The sequence below is a fragment of the Anguilla anguilla genome, chromosome 14 (genome assembly GCF_013347855.1).
Source record: "Anguilla anguilla isolate fAngAng1 chromosome 14, fAngAng1.pri, whole genome shotgun sequence".
Taxonomy (NCBI): Eukaryota; Metazoa; Chordata; class Actinopteri; order Anguilliformes; family Anguillidae; genus Anguilla; species Anguilla anguilla.
In genome coordinates this window covers 31,464,133-31,480,672 of record NC_049214.1, presented here as the reverse complement: position 1 = coordinate 31,480,672, position 16,540 = coordinate 31,464,133, and the positions used below count along the sequence as shown (strand labels likewise).

General features: G+C 43.4%; 2 protein-coding genes across 5 annotated transcripts in view; both read right to left on the bottom strand.

The window, feature by feature from the left end:
* Window positions 1-936: 936 nt before the first annotated feature.
* wu:fb59d01 (boophilin-G2) lies at window positions 937-5,258 on the bottom strand. Its single transcript, XM_035390460.1, has 6 exons — window positions 5,120-5,258; window positions 4,114-4,308; window positions 3,195-3,359; window positions 1,871-1,936; window positions 1,566-1,641; window positions 937-1,303 (listed from the first exon to the last, which is right to left on the bottom strand). Exons 1-6 carry the CDS (start codon window positions 5,199-5,201, stop codon window positions 1,252-1,254), a joined length of 636 nt encoding a protein of 211 aa, XP_035246351.1. The 5' UTR covers window positions 5,202-5,258; the 3' UTR covers window positions 937-1,251.
* Window positions 5,259-10,843: 5,585 nt separating this feature from the next.
* mcc (MCC regulator of WNT signaling pathway) overlaps window positions 10,844-16,540 on the bottom strand; it is a 90,224-nt gene continuing 84,527 nt past the window's right edge. For all 4 annotated transcript variants that reach the window (XM_035391957.1, XM_035391958.1, XM_035391961.1 and 1 more), the window contains 2 exons: window positions 16,417-16,539; window positions 10,844-14,282 (listed from right to left, as the gene is read on the bottom strand). In XM_035391957.1, coding sequence (XP_035247848.1) covers window positions 14,102-14,282; window positions 16,417-16,539 — 304 coding nt within the window. In that variant the 3' untranslated portion in view covers window positions 10,844-14,101. The remainder of the gene's footprint in view (window positions 14,283-16,416; window position 16,540) is intronic.

Genomic DNA, 16,540 nt, shown 5'->3' with positions numbered 1-16,540 from the left:
CTCAGACAATTAGTAGTGCATGGAACAGGTTTCCAGGAATTACAGTGTAGTCAATCATCCATCCAAGTCATGACTCCACGCAGTGTCATACACACCATATAGGCCTATACGTATTTTAGGTCAAAACACAAGTGCAGGTGGGTTTCTTTTGCTTTTTTTTTTTTCCAAACCAACAGTGAGGGCATATTGAACTGTAAACATGTCCCTCAGATCAACTGCATTTGGCTTTCGCGTTCCATACGCTTCTCGGACCAACGACATTTCAAATGCGATTAGATTATTAGATTACTGAAAATTATCGCTCGAGCCAGATAGTTCAAGACAAAACGGGTTCTGCTCAGGGCAATGATATCACAGCTCGCGAGTGTCTACGTGTGGGTTCTGAACTGCAATCACACGGCCCATGACCACTCTGACGCTTGGGGCAGTGATTGTACTGGTCACCACACCCGAGTGTGATGTGGGGGTGCAGGTCATGTGTTTGAGGAAGCATCAGATAGATCAGATGGGAACGGGAGCGCTCACGATGATGAGAACGTGATGATGACTTCACCCAGGCTCGCCATCTACTGACCTCTGTCTCTGACGTGTGACCTGCAGACTCTTCCGCAGATTGACAATGATGTTACACATAGTTTCATTCCTTCGGGAATTCAGTCAGTCATGGCCACAAAACTACTGTCCTATTTTCCCAAATGACAGAATTTATTTGGGGGAAAAAAAATTATTTGACGGAAAATAAGAGAGACAATACTGTGATGAGGGCGAAGTAAAAGAGAAGGAAGAGGCTTACACTAGGAAGACAAACCAACAGAGATGCTTAGGGGTCAAAACTGGGTCAGATTTGAACCTGAACAGTTTCAAAGCAAAGACAAAAAGCTCTTAATAATTGTCATTCAAGGGTTAAGGGAATGGGAAGAATTTATGGGAACACAATTCCATAATATCAATTAGTTTTATTTGTTTTTACTATACAAATGTAAAGATATAAACACGCCATCACCAGTCAAACACTGGTCAAACTAGTCTAACAGTCTGATGCCTCAAAAAACAACATTTTTTTACACATAGGTGAGCATGTTCGCTAAATTCTGTTATGATGTAATAATTGGTACAGTTTCAATAACAGTTATATAACAAAAAATAATGCACAACACAAATTGTTTTGTGAAAAATAGTGTAGTGTCAAATACAAAATTATCAGCATCATCTCACTGCCCAAGTGTGTGGGCTCATGAAATATCATTTCTTCTAGCTCATTTCAATTTCCTTTGTGGGTACTTTCTTCCTGCCATTGGTTTTGCTGTTTAAAAAAAATAAAATATAAGATGCAGTGATAAAATAGGATTCAGTCATACATATGTAAATTGCATGTACTTCAAGTCACAGTGACAGTAACATTTAAGAAATGTTTAGTATAAAATATAAAAATGTCAATAGACTTATTTCACTAACCTGCTGAAAAGGAATCTCGTGTTTTATCTCATGTTTAATCTAGAGGTCACTCAAAGAGAATTTTAGACTTGTGACTTTATTTAGAAATTTTAGACTTTGGTGTTTCTTACTTTTTTATGAATACTGCAGCGGCAGAGACTATTGCCACTGCGAAGATGCATCCACCCAGAACTCCGGCGATCAAACCTACAACAAAAACAGAGAAGAAGAAAAATCACAGATACATACATATACTAAATTCTAACTATGTAACTGTATCAAAATTCTAACTGTGTAAATATTAAATATTTAAAATAACAATACATTTTTATTTTTAGTCAGACAAGTAACCAAATAAGTCAATTCAGTCCAATGGGTGTGTCCAGAACTTTGTGAAATTTGTGTTTGTGTGCTAAACAAAAGGGCATTATTTTACCACTATTCACGGTGTACGCATCGGGATTTGACTCAGAACCACCGGCACCGGATCGACCAGATTTCCCTAAACACAAAAGAAGACGGTAAAATTACACAGGGCAAGTCCACGATGTTTGGTGATCAGCTAGTGCAAAGGGGACATCTAGTGGACAACAGAGGAATTGAAAAGACGTGTCTTGGACTCGCTCTGCACGGCGAAGCTCAGTAAAACAGCAATGGTGGCCTCTGATAGCAAAACATTTTTAGTTGGTTTATTGTTGAAGTGAAAGTAAAATATAACCAGAAAAATAACGTGAATTACATAATGTAGTTCCTTGTATGTGGCAACAACATGAAAACAGAATGGTTTAAATGTCTTTAAAATTGCATTCTTTGACAAAAGTCTTTGTATTTACCAGGGTACAACACTGACATGAACAAAAGAAGGGTTATACACTCCAGTGTACATTAGTATTAACGAAAGAAGGGTTTCGACTGAGTGCATATCAAAATACAGTCTGTTAGCTAACTGTGGAAAAACTCAGTAGTCTGGTAGGTAGTTAATTCCATTGAAATCCCAGGTGAACTGTCCCTTAGTTTATTGTCCTGTTGCTCAATGTATATTTTCCCGGTCACATACATTTGACTCAGCCTAACGGCATTTTGAACACTGGATGATTTTAGTGACGTGTCATAAAATGTTGTCACACTTTCAGTCTCACCTGTGACTAATCATTGGCAGAACACAGCCCCACCTCTCTCTCCGAGTGGATGGTAGAAATGAGGTCAGACAGCCAACTCAAGACAGCTTTGATTGGCTGTCTTAACTTTAAAATTTACAAAAATCAGAGTTTGGAACATGAGCTGATGCAATAGATAGACCAGATATGTATGAAAGAGGATATATATTACTATTACTGGTACTACTAGTGCTACTGCTACTATTACTATTACTACTATTACTCCTACTACCACTACTACTACTACTACTACTAATAATATTATTATTATTATTATTATTATTATTATTAATAATAATAATAATAATAATAATAATAACAACAACAACAAGTCCAATCATAATCTTAGGACCAGAACATGAAACAACCAGAATTTAAAAAAATACACTCTGCATACTGAATGGACTCAGATATGTGTAACTCCAGAATTGAATCGGACCAAATGGACCCAGACCTATGGCCCAGACTCCACATTCAAGCATCACTCCACACACACAACACAGCTACGCTCCAGCTGTATTCATTGTGGGGGAGGGAGGTGGAAGACAGGAGGGAAGGAGGGATGGAGGATGGAGGGAATGTGAGATGAAGGGGTGAACTGACCCTGGCACGTCTGAAGACAGTCTTCGTAGGTATCGAATAGGTTGCCGTTGCCGGCGCAGCCGCTGTACAGGAAGGTGCGGCACATGCCCTCCTTCGCGTTGAAGTAGAACTTGAGCTGCCTGCCCTTGCACCGGCCATAGTCCGCGGGGAGCTTGCAAACTTCCGCTGTGGGAGAGAAACGGGGCGCGCGGCTCAGTCAGGAACCCCAAAAAAATCACCATAAGCCCTCAGCCGTGCCCCCCTCTGAACACTGGAACACCTGAAAACTGGAACACCTGAACACTGAAACATCTGAACACTGGAACACCTGAACACTGGAACACCTGAACACCGGTCCTGTTTGGAGCCACATGCTCCATGACAGGATATGCAATGAAGAGCCGCCATTGTCAAAATAAAAGCCTTTAATGCCAGGCTGCCTTTTACTCAAACCAGTGTCAAATGCAGAGGCTAAAAGAATATACTGGTTTAGTCATTATCAGGCATTTAGCGAGGAATCTACTACAGCATACAGTATATGCAGTATGCATGCATGCATGTGTGTGCATATATTATACCATATGTGTGTGTTGTAAAATACAAATAGGTTTTGCATGAATTTGCTTTGTCACTAAACACTTTTTTTTTAAAAGCGTGAACGTGCTAAATGTTTGATTTCGCATTTTAACATTTCTCAATATATAACTTTTATATATAATTGCTCTTTAGAATGTACTCTTTTGAACCCCTGAAACCCTACATGAGAATTTGCTTAGACACTGAATGCTTTCATAAAATATAAAGTGTGAAAGTGGTAAATTTTTTTGATTTATCATTTTAACATTTCTCAGTATATAACTTTTAAGTAAAATCACTCTTTTGAATGTGCTCTTTTAAACCCCTCCACCCCCCACAACCACCTCCTTCCCCATTTCCCCACCTCCGTCAGGGTAGGCAGTAGCATAGTTTTCAGAGCAAGCCTTCATGCACTCCTTGTCGCTGTCGAAGCGGTTGTCGTTCCCCCCGATCCCTTTGTAGTGGAAAGGATCGCAGACTTTCTTTTCTTTAGAGTAGTAGAATTTCAGATCCTGCTTCTCTCCGGTGCCCTCATCCATGGGGTGGCCACATTGCTCTCCTGTGGAGGGAAATGCAGTGTTTAGTCACCTGAACAAAATGGGTTTTTTCTTGCTTTTCTCTACAGAACCAGACTTGGGGAAAATACGTATTCGTTTTGGATCCAAATACCTTTCTGTACTCTATTGATCTTGCCTTGTGTAACTAGTATGACTAGAAGGTCGGGGTTTGCACTTTTGGAGAGTATTTCATTGGTTCCAATACACCAGATCAGTAAAGCATAGAAAAGGATTAGAATCCAAAACAAATATGTATTTGACCCAGGTCCAGACAGAACCAGCATCTCAGGGAGAAATACAGGCAGTAAAGATGGCAGGCTTGGCTTAGCACACGCCCTATTCCAAACGCTGACGGAGTAGGACAGTGGGCCAGGGAACCAATCTTCTAACTCTGAGGGTTGCAGGTTTGATTTCCAGGTGAGGCACTGCCACCGTCTCCTTGAGCGAAGCTGATAGTGATTAAGGCGGCTCAGTACTCTGTTCAAGGTTCGCAGTGAGAACATCGTTTCACCTGAATGCCCCACTTCCTCCTTGGTGGCCCAGGGCCCTGAACGCTGTCACACTGATACCGCCTTTCCCGCAGAAAGACAACAAGGGCCTTTCGACGATTTCCTCTTTTTGCTCAAAATGACCAAATTACTGCACTATGCTTTATGTTTAAGATTTCCAAACGTTAAACGCGCCCAAAAAACTACAAAAACACGATCGCTTGTTTTTGCGGCCGTGGTGAGCTGTTTGAACGATCGAACAGGTGACCGGTGATTTTTCGAGTGAATTTAAACGATGTTCTTGATAAAGAATAGTATTACTCACGTGAGGATGGTGTGGGGTCCAACGTCTGGGCAAATATGTTAACTCCAAAAAGACCCAATATTAAGTACAGATTCATCTCCATATTTTGTGTCTCCGCTGCAAAGTCTTTCCTGTTTAAACCGCCAGAGCGAACTGCACGTCTCTCAGAAAGCCTCGGTCTTCCCTCTCTTTCTACCGTTGGGCGATGCCCTTTAGACCCGTAATCAGGAAACAGATTTTACGACCAGGGCGTGTTGTCTCTTTGTCAGACCCCCCCCCCCCCCCCCCCCCCCTTTGGTTTCAGTCACATATAGCAATAAAATATAGAAATGACCTTCCAGACGGTAGCATAGCAACTGCTCGGATGTGTCGCCTGTTGAGTTTGTCTGGGAAAAGTACGGGTTGCAGTAGTAGCCCTTACTTCCAGCCCTCCCACACCCTAATGGCAATTACGTTTGATCACAGAACTCAAGTGTTGTTTTTTTTTTTTTTCATGCTGTGACAATTTAACGCTTCTACTGAGTTTTGGGGACCTCTATGTGGGCCACATTCTGTGACCTAGGACACACACATAAACACAGACACGAACACACACACACACACACCGCTACACAAAGACACAGATTTGAGCAGTTTACTATAAGCTGCTAGTTCACCCTCTGTAGTGTTTTTCACAAAAAAAAAATGCAGTCAGAAGCTTCAAATAAAAAGCCACCATTTTGGGAACCATGTGTGTTTCGCACTTTTGTTCCACTTCCGGGTGTGATGAGAGTTGGCGGTCAGGCGGCTACGCTAACTGAGCCACCCTTCAGTGCCCTGCGCGGTTACAGGTACGCCCCACGTCATCGATACCCAGCGCACGGCGAGCTGAACTCTCGCCCCGGCCGCTTCAAAACTCGTTTTATGGTCACGAGACGGGGGAGGCGGGAGAGCAAACGTGCTCGTCTGCCTCGCCCGCGGCACCGTGACCAGCGGCACAAGTGGAAATGAGCTCAATTAGACACTTTTTTTATTATTGGTGATTGGCTTCAGCCTAGAAGAGTCATAGTGTATTAAAATATATTCATTTTAGGACCTTTAGTCTGAAAAACAATTATTTCTATGCTAATAATATGCTATGTGGAAAACGAGTAGCTTAGAAAGAGAGGACAGAATGATTTAAGCAGTTCATCGACAGACCAAGTGATTGGTTTGCAGGTAAAAACTGTGAGGTTCTGAAAGTGTGGACCGCGGGTCACAAGTGAAAATGAGCTCAAAGGCACAAGGCACTCAATAAAAAATAATATTAAAAAAAAAAAAACACAAACCTGAGAAAAAGTGCCTAAACTCTTCAAGCTTAGTAAAAGGAGACTCAGGGGTGATTTGATTGAGGCTTTTAAATTCATAAAGGGGATCAACAAAGTGAACTACAAGAGATTTTTCAGGTTGAGTTCTGTTAGTAGAAAGAGGGGACGTAAATGGAAATTTAAAAAAGGTAGATTCCATGCAGACATTAGGAAAAACATTTTCACACAGAGAGTAGTCAATGTGTAGAATAGCCTGCAGGGTCGTGTAGTAGAGGCAGATACTCTGGGGATTGTCAAGACGAGGCTTGATGCAGTGTTAGATACTATCAAGTAATCAGAGCACTAATTCAGTTAGGAAAATGGCAAGCATTGTTGGGCTGAACGGCCTGTTCCTGTCATTATATTATGTTATGTCTGGAGGTACCCAGCATTCATGAATTACCCTTATGAGGACGCTTGCCTTGGTGTGTGCTTGTTAAATCTAACGAAGTACATCCCCAGGAGTGTCTTTCACGTGTGCTGAGCATCCCTCTTCCTCCCCAGAGAAAGGACAGTGTCACTAATTCTACTGTCCAATCAGCTGAGTGTCAAACGAGCGCCGCAAAGGTCGAGGCTATAATTAGACCCCCTGACATTGGCGGGTAAGTTCTGTTCGCGAAAATAAATCAGAACTTGACCACACAGCGTATTAAACAAACACATCTTTAGAAATACATTCTGGGGCAGAAGCTCATCGGATTCTCAGGGAAGAAGGGCAGATTGTATAAAAATGAGAATGTGCATTTAGCATCCAACCTTACTGTATTTCAGATTGTGTTTCTCATACAACTGCAAGTTTCAGCTGGCTTACTGTGCAACAGAACATGCCGTTATTCCTAGAGTTTGCGGCTCTCAAACTCCCCATCCAAGCTGGTTTTGTTCCAGGTTTAAAGTGTAACAAATCAATTATTTTCAATTAGACACTTTTTTTCTTATTAGTGATAAGGATTCAGCCTAGAAAAGTCAGTGTATTAAAATATATTCACCTTCAGTCAGAAAAATAATTATTTCTATGCTAATAATATGCTATGTGGAAAACGAGTAGCTTAGAAAGAGGGGACAGAATGATTTAAGCAGTTCATCCATAGACCAAGTGATTGGTTTGCAGGTAAAAACTGTGGGGTTCTGAAAGTGCGGACCGCGGGTCACAAAAGCTCTTGTGCTGAAACGGACATTCGATCCCGAAGCGAATGGCGAACGGGACAGACGCGTGCATTGTGTTCGAATCAGCGGGAGCGCATAATTACGAGGGAAGCGGAACACATGTTTCCAGTAACCTTAAATGGGCCAGGAGTCTGGCTGGAACAGAAACCAGCGTGGCCAGAGTAGGCCTCGGGACCGAGTTTGGGAAACCCGTGCCGTACATAATTTCCCCCAGAAAACAAGGCTCCTTTTGTGAATCGGTTCTGACTGGAGCCAACCTTCGGTATGAAACACAGCTGCCGAGTTTATGCTATCAAACCGTGATTTAGGCTCTGTGACAGCCCCCATTAGCGACCTTTTCCCACCACTTCAGTCCCTCTAAAAATCTCAGATTAACAGACAGTTGTGGAAATGATTTTATCCTTTTTTTTCCATAGCGTTTCTTTACAAAAAAAAAAAAAAAAACTTGCTTTCTGTTCAAGTCAAATAGCAGATTTTCTAATGTTATGAAAATATTTCCAAGCAGCTGAATATCCTTAAATTAATTTGAGACGAGTGATAGAACGATGGGAAAATAAATAAGAAATCATCTCTGGGTTTTCTCCCCCGACTCAGTCTCAACAGACACTCCCTGAAATTAAAGTAGCCTACAGCACTGATACAGCCCAACGCAGCTCCGCGTTAAGACGGAATGTGTGAGTGTTCACGAGGCGTGGACCACGAGAGATCGCGTCACATCCCTTCCGGTGAAAATCTTTCCGCATATCCCTACATCGGGGTCTTTCACGTGCACTTTACCTGCTGTACCTCCCATCATGATGTAGAAATGGTACAGCTGGTAGAAATAGCCTACCTGTAGGGTCCAGCTCCCATTTTTAATTGTGAGCCCATACTTGTTGATAAATTACAGTAGTCGGGAGACATGGTTGTGTATAAAACATTGGTAGGCCTTAAAACGGGGGAACCTATGTACAAAAAAGGGCTGTAATTCCTACATGGTTCACCTGACACGGATATAAATACTCTCAATGACGAATATGTGCATTTCCTGAATTTGTCATTGCATTGAAAAGGAATGACTGCATAGATTTATGGTGGTGTTTGTGACCAATAAGAGGACAGCTACAATGCGAGTTTCATTTCAAACTTTTTATGGCATCCGTCATACCTGGAACAGTCTCTGTCAACAGACAGTCGGCTCTCCCAGCAAGTGTACGTCTATTAAGAGAGGGCAAGGTCCGCTCCCAGTTCCTCACCCAATAAATACTCTGATCTGTTTTTAATGTTGTGAGGACCGCCTCCCCTCTGTTGAAGCCCTACTTGTCCTGAAGAGACGTGACGTAGAAGTAAAATACCATGGCAAACCTTTTTTCCGCATGATCTCAGGCTATTATACTGGAACCTCCTAAAGTTAAGATCTTCCTGTAGTTGTAAAGATCCTCCTACAGTTACGATCCTCCTAAATGTAAGATCCTCCTGTAGTTAAGATCCTCCTATGGTTAAGAAGCTGAGGGGACACAAGTAACGCAGGAGCTGAGTATCTGGACAGCGTAAAGTATCTGTGGTTCTACTGACAGAGCACTCAGTCAAAAAGGACAGGAAACTAAGAAATATCAGTTTTCGGTAGTTTAACTTTGCAGTCATTGGCCACTGTGTGCTACCTGTGTGCCACAGCAGCCAATCCCATCGTAGTACGATGGCTGCGGTTATCACCATGAACTCATGAGGAAGGGAAGGGGGGAGGGAAAGGGTAAGGGGGTTAATTTCACTGCTTTGAATGCCATCAATAAACAGACCTACCTACATACACCCAAGGAGGGTTTTATCCATGACAAGTAGAGTAAGGTAAGGATGAAAAGATGTTTTTTTTTTAAATCTCAGGAATGTGTATGATCTATGAGTCTACGGTTCAGAAAAAAGCAGGAAAAAGCAAGAAAATGTAGAATATATGTTTATGTGTGTGTGTGTGTGTGTGTGTGTTCATTAGAAATTGTACAAATGTACTGTGCAGATTGGTAAAATTGTTATTTGTTTTGTTGGTTAACTGACAAATGAATAGACCCGCCTCCTAGTGACAGCTCTGAAGGCGGATTTGTCCACGTTTCTGCCCGTCAACGCTGCGTTCCTGCAGGGCGGGGTCCTCTAGAAAGGGCAGGTAGGCCACGGCTGCCCTCGAGAGACACTTCTCAAACTCACACTCAAAAGTCTACAAGCAAATAGACCTGGCAAAATGTTACTGACAGAACTCTCCTTCCATCTAGTGGTTTGAAATGTTACTGCAGCCTTTAAAAAAACATTCTTTTCCTGTGGTAATCCATACCTTCCTTCGGCTTCTTCTATGAGTCACATTCCTTTTCTTCTCTTATCGTTTTTCCTGTATCCACCACTTTCCAGGAGCTCAGCTTCTTTGCATTTTAAGCAACCAAGGAATAATGTTTCTGTTATTCCCAAACTGGCTCATTTTGGGGTTTTAAGTTTCTTTTCATTCCGTCTGGAAAGCAATTGTAAAGCACAGCTCAGGAGGAAACGTCACCCAAGGGGGGGGGGGGGGGGGGGCACAACATTACCTGGGGGGCCCATAACGGGGGTTATAGTTTCCATCAATTTTATTTTTAAACAATTTGCTTAATAAGGTTTATAATTAATAATTTAAAGGTTAATAATTGAAAGTTAAAACTTGAGTCTTTTGGGTATTCAGTATATAACTGCCAAACCCCCTTTGGGAAACATCATTAATTCTGAAAATGAGAGGGTGGATTCTTCTAAGTATAGCAGCACATCGTCTGCATATAATGCGATCTTATGATCTTAATCTTATGTTCCTCCCCTTGAATATTAATGCCTTTCATCGTCTCATTGTGTCCTCTCCACTGGACCAGTGACTCTACATATAAGGCCATTGGGTTCTTTTCTGTGTTTCCTAAGGTTTTGACCCACCTACTCAAAGTCCCAAATTAGTCCTGTTTGGACATTCGGACTTCATTTCAAATTATTTTATCAAAAGGAATGGCCATCAAGTATACATTTTCCCATTTAGCCAAACCTAATGTCACTAAATCAAAGCACAGGGACACATTCACCGGGCTAACATTCTCATATCAGCGCCATAACACTGAAGCACCAGGAAGAACACATTCTCTCAACACGAGACACACACAAACACACACGCACGCACACACGAATGCACGCACGCGCACACACACAGAGGTACAGACACTCAGACAAATACAAAACTTCTGAAGCTAAAACATACCGGCACACACTTTTGGACAACCCCTTCTTTTGAAATCAGTTTATTTCAATATTATATAAACAAATACATTCTGTATTAAAATAAAAAAAAAATGATTGCAAAGATTTGATTCAAAAACAGATCTGTGCAATTTAGGTAAAGTCACCAAACCACCGCCTCACTCCCTCATCTTCTCTCCTCACCTCCCTCCAAGGGGAAGGGGAAAAAAAAAACAAAAAAAAACAGGATCATGGCAACAGGAATTGCACGTATTACAATTCTCCTCATTCACTGGATCAATGAGGCGGCAATGTTTCTGCGAAAGAGCATAACGTGGGATTAATACTAAAGAGCTCAGAACTGGCCAGAGGAACCAACGTGGGATTAATGCTAAAAAGAGCTCAGAACTGGCCAGAGGAACCAAGCGGTGATGTGCTGGCTCCGTTTACACCAACGGCCGCAGGCACCTTTACAGGTAAAGGACTCTTAAGGAAGCAAACTTCTAGGCTATATCTTTTAATATTAGGTGGAGGTCGACTTGTAGGCACGTGGCTGAGCTTCTGGTCGTGGATGTCAGTGTGCGCCCGTGCCTACATGGCCATGCTGCGTTGGTTGGGGGGTTTCAATAGGGCTCCTTGCCACTGTGAAAACCGCTCGGTAAAAAGCTACAAGAGAGCTAATTACCACCTCAATACTCACAGCTCCAGAATACAATCAATACAATACAATACAATACAAAATAGTTATTTTTAATCCAATCAATAAGAAACAATCTTTGAACTGCCAAATACTTCTGTATTAGATGAGGGTTTGTCTTTTTTATTTTTTTAGGCTACAATAAAACCTGGATGCAAGTTTAGAGCTCCCGTTAAAAAGCATCAGATTATTTAAGGAAGTTCTAAGACGAAGAGAATTTTATTAATCCTCTTAACCATCAAATTTACATGCTCCTCAGGGTGCGGATACTATAACTGTCAAAACCTTTTCACGAAGGATGGCTTCATTCGTAAACGCTCACAAATTAAACGAGAAGTAAGATGATGAAATGCACCGCACGAGAACATAGGAAAAATCTAACAGATCGTCTCTTAGCAAGAAAAGAGCAACGATCGATGCAGCATTCAAAATGGCACTGGGAATTTAAGACCGTGTTCCTTGGGGTACAGGACAGCAGAAGTGTCTGATTGGTCAGAACCTGGTTCGTGTCAGCCAGGATCGAAAGACAGGCAAGTTATATGATCAGTGAAACAGATAGAAGCTGGCTAAACACAACAGGTGCGTGTGCACAAAAAAGGAAATGATTAGGCTTAGTCGGCAAAAAAAAAAAAAATCAGAAACATAAATGGTACTTTATAAGTTATGTCACCAGCGATGATGATGTCATTATATGATGTCACAGACCCACCATGCTACCACAGTCCGCTGGAGCCGAAGGACTGGTAACGTTTACCTTCAGGAAAATCATTTTAGTCACATTGCTCTTGTACTTTTTGTTTATTATGTCTATGACCTAATCATATATACACATTCTGTGTGCAATACATACTGTTTTTAATACTGATTATCTGACTTAACTGGTATAAAATTCCCCAGAATTGCTGTTTTATGATAATTTGTCATTCTGTTTTAAGGAGGTACTGTGTTTTTACTGAAAATACAAACCTCTTCACAGTTTCAGCTGGGAAATTTTTCACCTATTCGCAGATAAGCCACTGTAATAACCACATATACATAGTAATAATGTTTTTTTTTTTTGCATATTTCATCTGAAAAATAAATCAATGCTACATTCAAAATGTATTTACACTGTTAAGGTTGGTCTGGTGTTTTGTAAGATAAGCTGTTCCTATATGCAATAATAACCGATCTGTTTGCTTACATAATACTGTTATCAATCATTCTACTTAATTTTGTTTTGCGAAGCAAAGTTAACATTTAAAATTTATTGTTTTTATTGAATTGAAAAGGTGCTCAGGTTTCAGGAAAACCATTAGCTTCGTATTGCTGAGTTTGAGTAGTTAAAGACACTTAGTTCTGTTGAAAACTGAAAAGCCAACCCTGTCATTAAGGCCAAGCTCTTTTCCAACCTCATCTTCAACACATTGCCTGGTTACCGAGTAGAGCTGGGTGTCCAGGGAGAATATGAATATGAAAATCATGAAATCCAGAGCAATAATCATAACACCTACCCAGAGCAAGAGACCCAAAATAAACGGAAATCTCCATGGAGACGTAGAGAGGATGTGATCCAACCGATTGACGGCAACAGCTGTTTCTGTAGTGCCAGTTACTGCTAGGTATGCTAATGAACTGACACCGATTGGCTGATCCCAGGTTTTTTTTTGACTCCACCCCACTTCATGCATGCAGACAGCCCCAAGTAATGGACTTTGAGTAGGATGAACAGCAGCTGAACCCTAGGACTGACCCATGGGGCATGCCAGGCACCACGTAAATAAAATCTTAAAAACGGAACATGTACAGATGTGGAGAGAACCCCCGGCAGCCATTACTGCAGTGAGAACAGAGATCCTTCTCCACTCCACGTGGAAAGAAATAACAGCCAGAAGTTAAAAAAACGTGACCAGAGGAGCTCGTATGAGCCGAGGGGACCGCGGGTGCGGGTGCGGGTGCGGGTGCGGGTGCGGGTGCCAAACTCCGACGTTTCCCAACAGGAATTGGATTAAAAAACGGGTTTAAAAACATACTGCAGTCAACACTTCAAATGGAAAGGAAACTAAAGTAAGGTTATGCATACTGAAGTAGTAAATGATAGGTGGAAAATAATGAAAAGGATTGGGGGGAGGGGGGGGGTTACAGCTGTATATTTACCAGAACATTCCAAAGGTCCATTTATCAGTCAGCACTTCCTACAATAGGAAAATACTCAACCTGCAGTCTTCAGAGAAACAGATCAGAGATGAATAAATGAGGTTAATATTAGTCTCCAGCAATGACTGGCAGCTGTCACTCAAACTCCAAAGCCACCCAGAGATGTGTGTGCTACTGTACTAGTCCTAATCTCTCCAGGAAGTGATGCAATACTTTCAGTTGGAGAAGCTGAGCAAAACTGTGCGTGTGTGTGTGTGTCCTTGACGGACTGTGGGAGGGGGTAGCACAGGGGAGGGCGCCCCCTTGTGGTCGTGCGCCGTCACAGCGGAAAAACCTGAAGCACGAAGCCCTGTGGGAGGAGACACGATGAGGTCACTTCCTGTGGCGCGAGCCGCCCCTCCGTCTCCATGGGCGCTCTGCGGAGGCGGGACGTTCTCCCCGCCGCGGGTCCGTAGCCCCGCCCCCCGGGGCTCAGAGCGAGGTCTCATTGGTGTGGGGTCGGGAGTTCTCCTCCTCCAGCAGCGCGATTCGCTGCTTCAGCATGCGCACCTGCGTGTCGTGCCGCTCCACCATCGCCATCATCTGGGACTCCAGCTTCTTCAGCTTGTTCTGGTGCTTCTTCTTGGCCTTCTCGTACGCCGCCACCAGGTTGCTGCGGGAGGAGGGCCCAGATTCACCGCCGTTAGATCAGAAGGGGGCGGGGTTCCCCCTGCACGGGTCACTGCCTCGTTTAGGCGCAGGTTTCTGCCTCCACCAATTACCCCTGCCTCAATGAGCTAATACTATTCAATTAGCAAATCTTCATTCAATTAGCTAATCCTTATTCAATTAGCTAACATTTATTCAATAAGCTGAACTTTATTCAATTAGCAAAGCTTCATTCAATAAGCTAAGCTTTATTCATTTACACTACTGTACAAAAGTATTTCCTCCCTTCCTGATTTCTTGTTTATTTATTTTTGCTTATTAGCCACACTGAATTGTTTCAGATCTTTAGACAAAATGTATCAGACAAAGGGAACCTAGGTAAACACAAAACGCATTTGTGATATAGCCCACTCGTCTTTGCGGAACTGCTTTAATTCAGATCGGTAGGTTTTTAATCATGACTGCTTGTTTCAGGTCCGCCACAGCATCTCTGTGTTCAAGTCAGGACTTTGACTAGGCCACTGCAAAACTTTTAATTTGTTTCTTTTCAACCATTCAGATGTGGACTTGCTTTTGTGTTTTGGACCACTAAATTCAACACAAATGTTAGATCATGTACATGTTTGGGCTGACTAAATAAGCACAAGCAGAATTTGGCATGAAATCCAAAAACGAGGTACGGGGGCCCCTTCCGCACCCCTGCAATCAGACGCACAAAGAAACGGGTCATACTGCCACAGCGTCACCTGCGCCAACCGGGCTGAGCATTAACCAGACTGAGCAGCACCAAAAACGGCTGTGAACCGGACTGAGCAGCACCAAAAACGGCTGTGAACCGGACTGAGCGTCACCCGGACTGGGTGCGAACCGGGCTGAGTATAAACCGGGTCCAGCGTTGAGCAGACAGAGCGTCGACCGAGCGTCTCCGTACAAGGATACGAAACCCGGCTTTTATCGCCGAGCAGCAGATCTGCAGCCATCTTGCCAGCGTTCTGAAATAAGGGACTCTAATGGGATCAACAGAGATGTAATGAAACTGGATTGGTTGGTGGACCTGTAAGGCGGTTGGGGCCCATCCCCAAAGGGGGGATAAAGGTCTGATGGGATTAAGATGGCAGTCAATCTGGCCGCGGATGCCATTCCTCATTCTGCTTTACGAGCGTCAGTTTGCTCTGTGAACGCACTCAGCTAATCAAGGACCCGCCCATCGACTCTGCGCCCCCCCCACCCCTCAAAAAAGGGCCATAAATTTACATGGAAAAACCACAGCCTGGAAAAAAAAACAACTGGTGCCAATAAGGAAAGTGCCATCAGTCAAATGCTGTCGTCCAATCACGAGAGAAATACAGTCCATTACACTGTGCTATTGCAGAGCGCACATAATTCACAAGGGGGAGTGGGAGTCTTTCTAAGAATTACTGACTGACTGAGGAGACTGCAGTTCCCACAAGTGCCCACTAGTGGGCAGAATTTGCCGGTACTTTAACACACAAATTCCGAACGCGTGGCATTTTGGGGAGGTTTGGGGCGTGTTTTTGGTGAAGTTTTGGGGAGGTTTTGGGGCGTTTTGGGGAGGTTTGGGGCGTGTTTTTGGGGCGTTTTGGGGAGGTTTGGGGCGTGTTTTTGGGGAGGGTTTGGGGAGGTTTGGGGAGGTTTTGGGGCGTTTTGGGGAGGTTTGGGGCGTTTTGGGGAGGTTTGGGGCGTGTTTTTGGTGAGGTTTGGGGAGGTTTTGGGGCATTTTGGGGAGGTTTGGGGCGTGTTTTTGGGGCGTTTTGGGGAGGGTTTGGGCGTGTTTTTGGGGAGGTTTTGGGGCGTTTTGGGGAGGTTTGGGGCGTGTTTTTGGGGAGGTTTGGGGCGTGTTTTTGGGGAGGTTTGGGGCGTGTTTTTGGGGAGGTTTGGGGCATGTTTTTGGGGAGGTTTGGGGCATGTTTTTGGGGAGGTTTGGGGCATGTTTTTGGGGAGGTTTGGGGCATGTTTTTGGGGAGGTTTGGGGCATGTTTTTGGGGAGGTTTGGGGCATGTTTTTGGGGAGGTTTGGGGCATGTTTTTGGGGAGGTTTGGGGCATGTTTCTGGGGAGGTTTTGGGCGTTTTGGTGAGGTTTTGGGCGTGTGTTTGGTGGTGCTGGGACAGCGGTTCACCTGTTCGCTCTCTTCAGGTCGTTGACGAACTCGGCGGACTGCTGGTGCCGGACCTCGCTGCTCTTGGTGAGCCTCTCCAGCGCAGCAACCAGCTCCTGTACCCGACTCTTCAGCTTCTTCTCTC

What these genes read in the sequence shown, in the direction of transcription:
- wu:fb59d01 (XM_035390460.1), bottom strand. Translation starts at nt 5,201, where the DNA reads ATGGAGATGAATCTGTACTTAATATTGGGTCTTTTTGGAGTTAACATA. An exon ending in GGACCCCACACCATCCTCAC is followed by an intron (nt 4,309 to 5,119) that starts GTGAGTAATACT and finishes TTCCCTCCACAG; the next exon opens with GAGAGCAATGTGGCCACCCC. An exon ending in CTGTCTTCAGACGTGCCAGG is followed by an intron (nt 1,937 to 3,194) that starts GTCAGTTCACCC and finishes TTTTGTGTTTAG; the next exon opens with GGAAATCTGGTCGATCCGGT.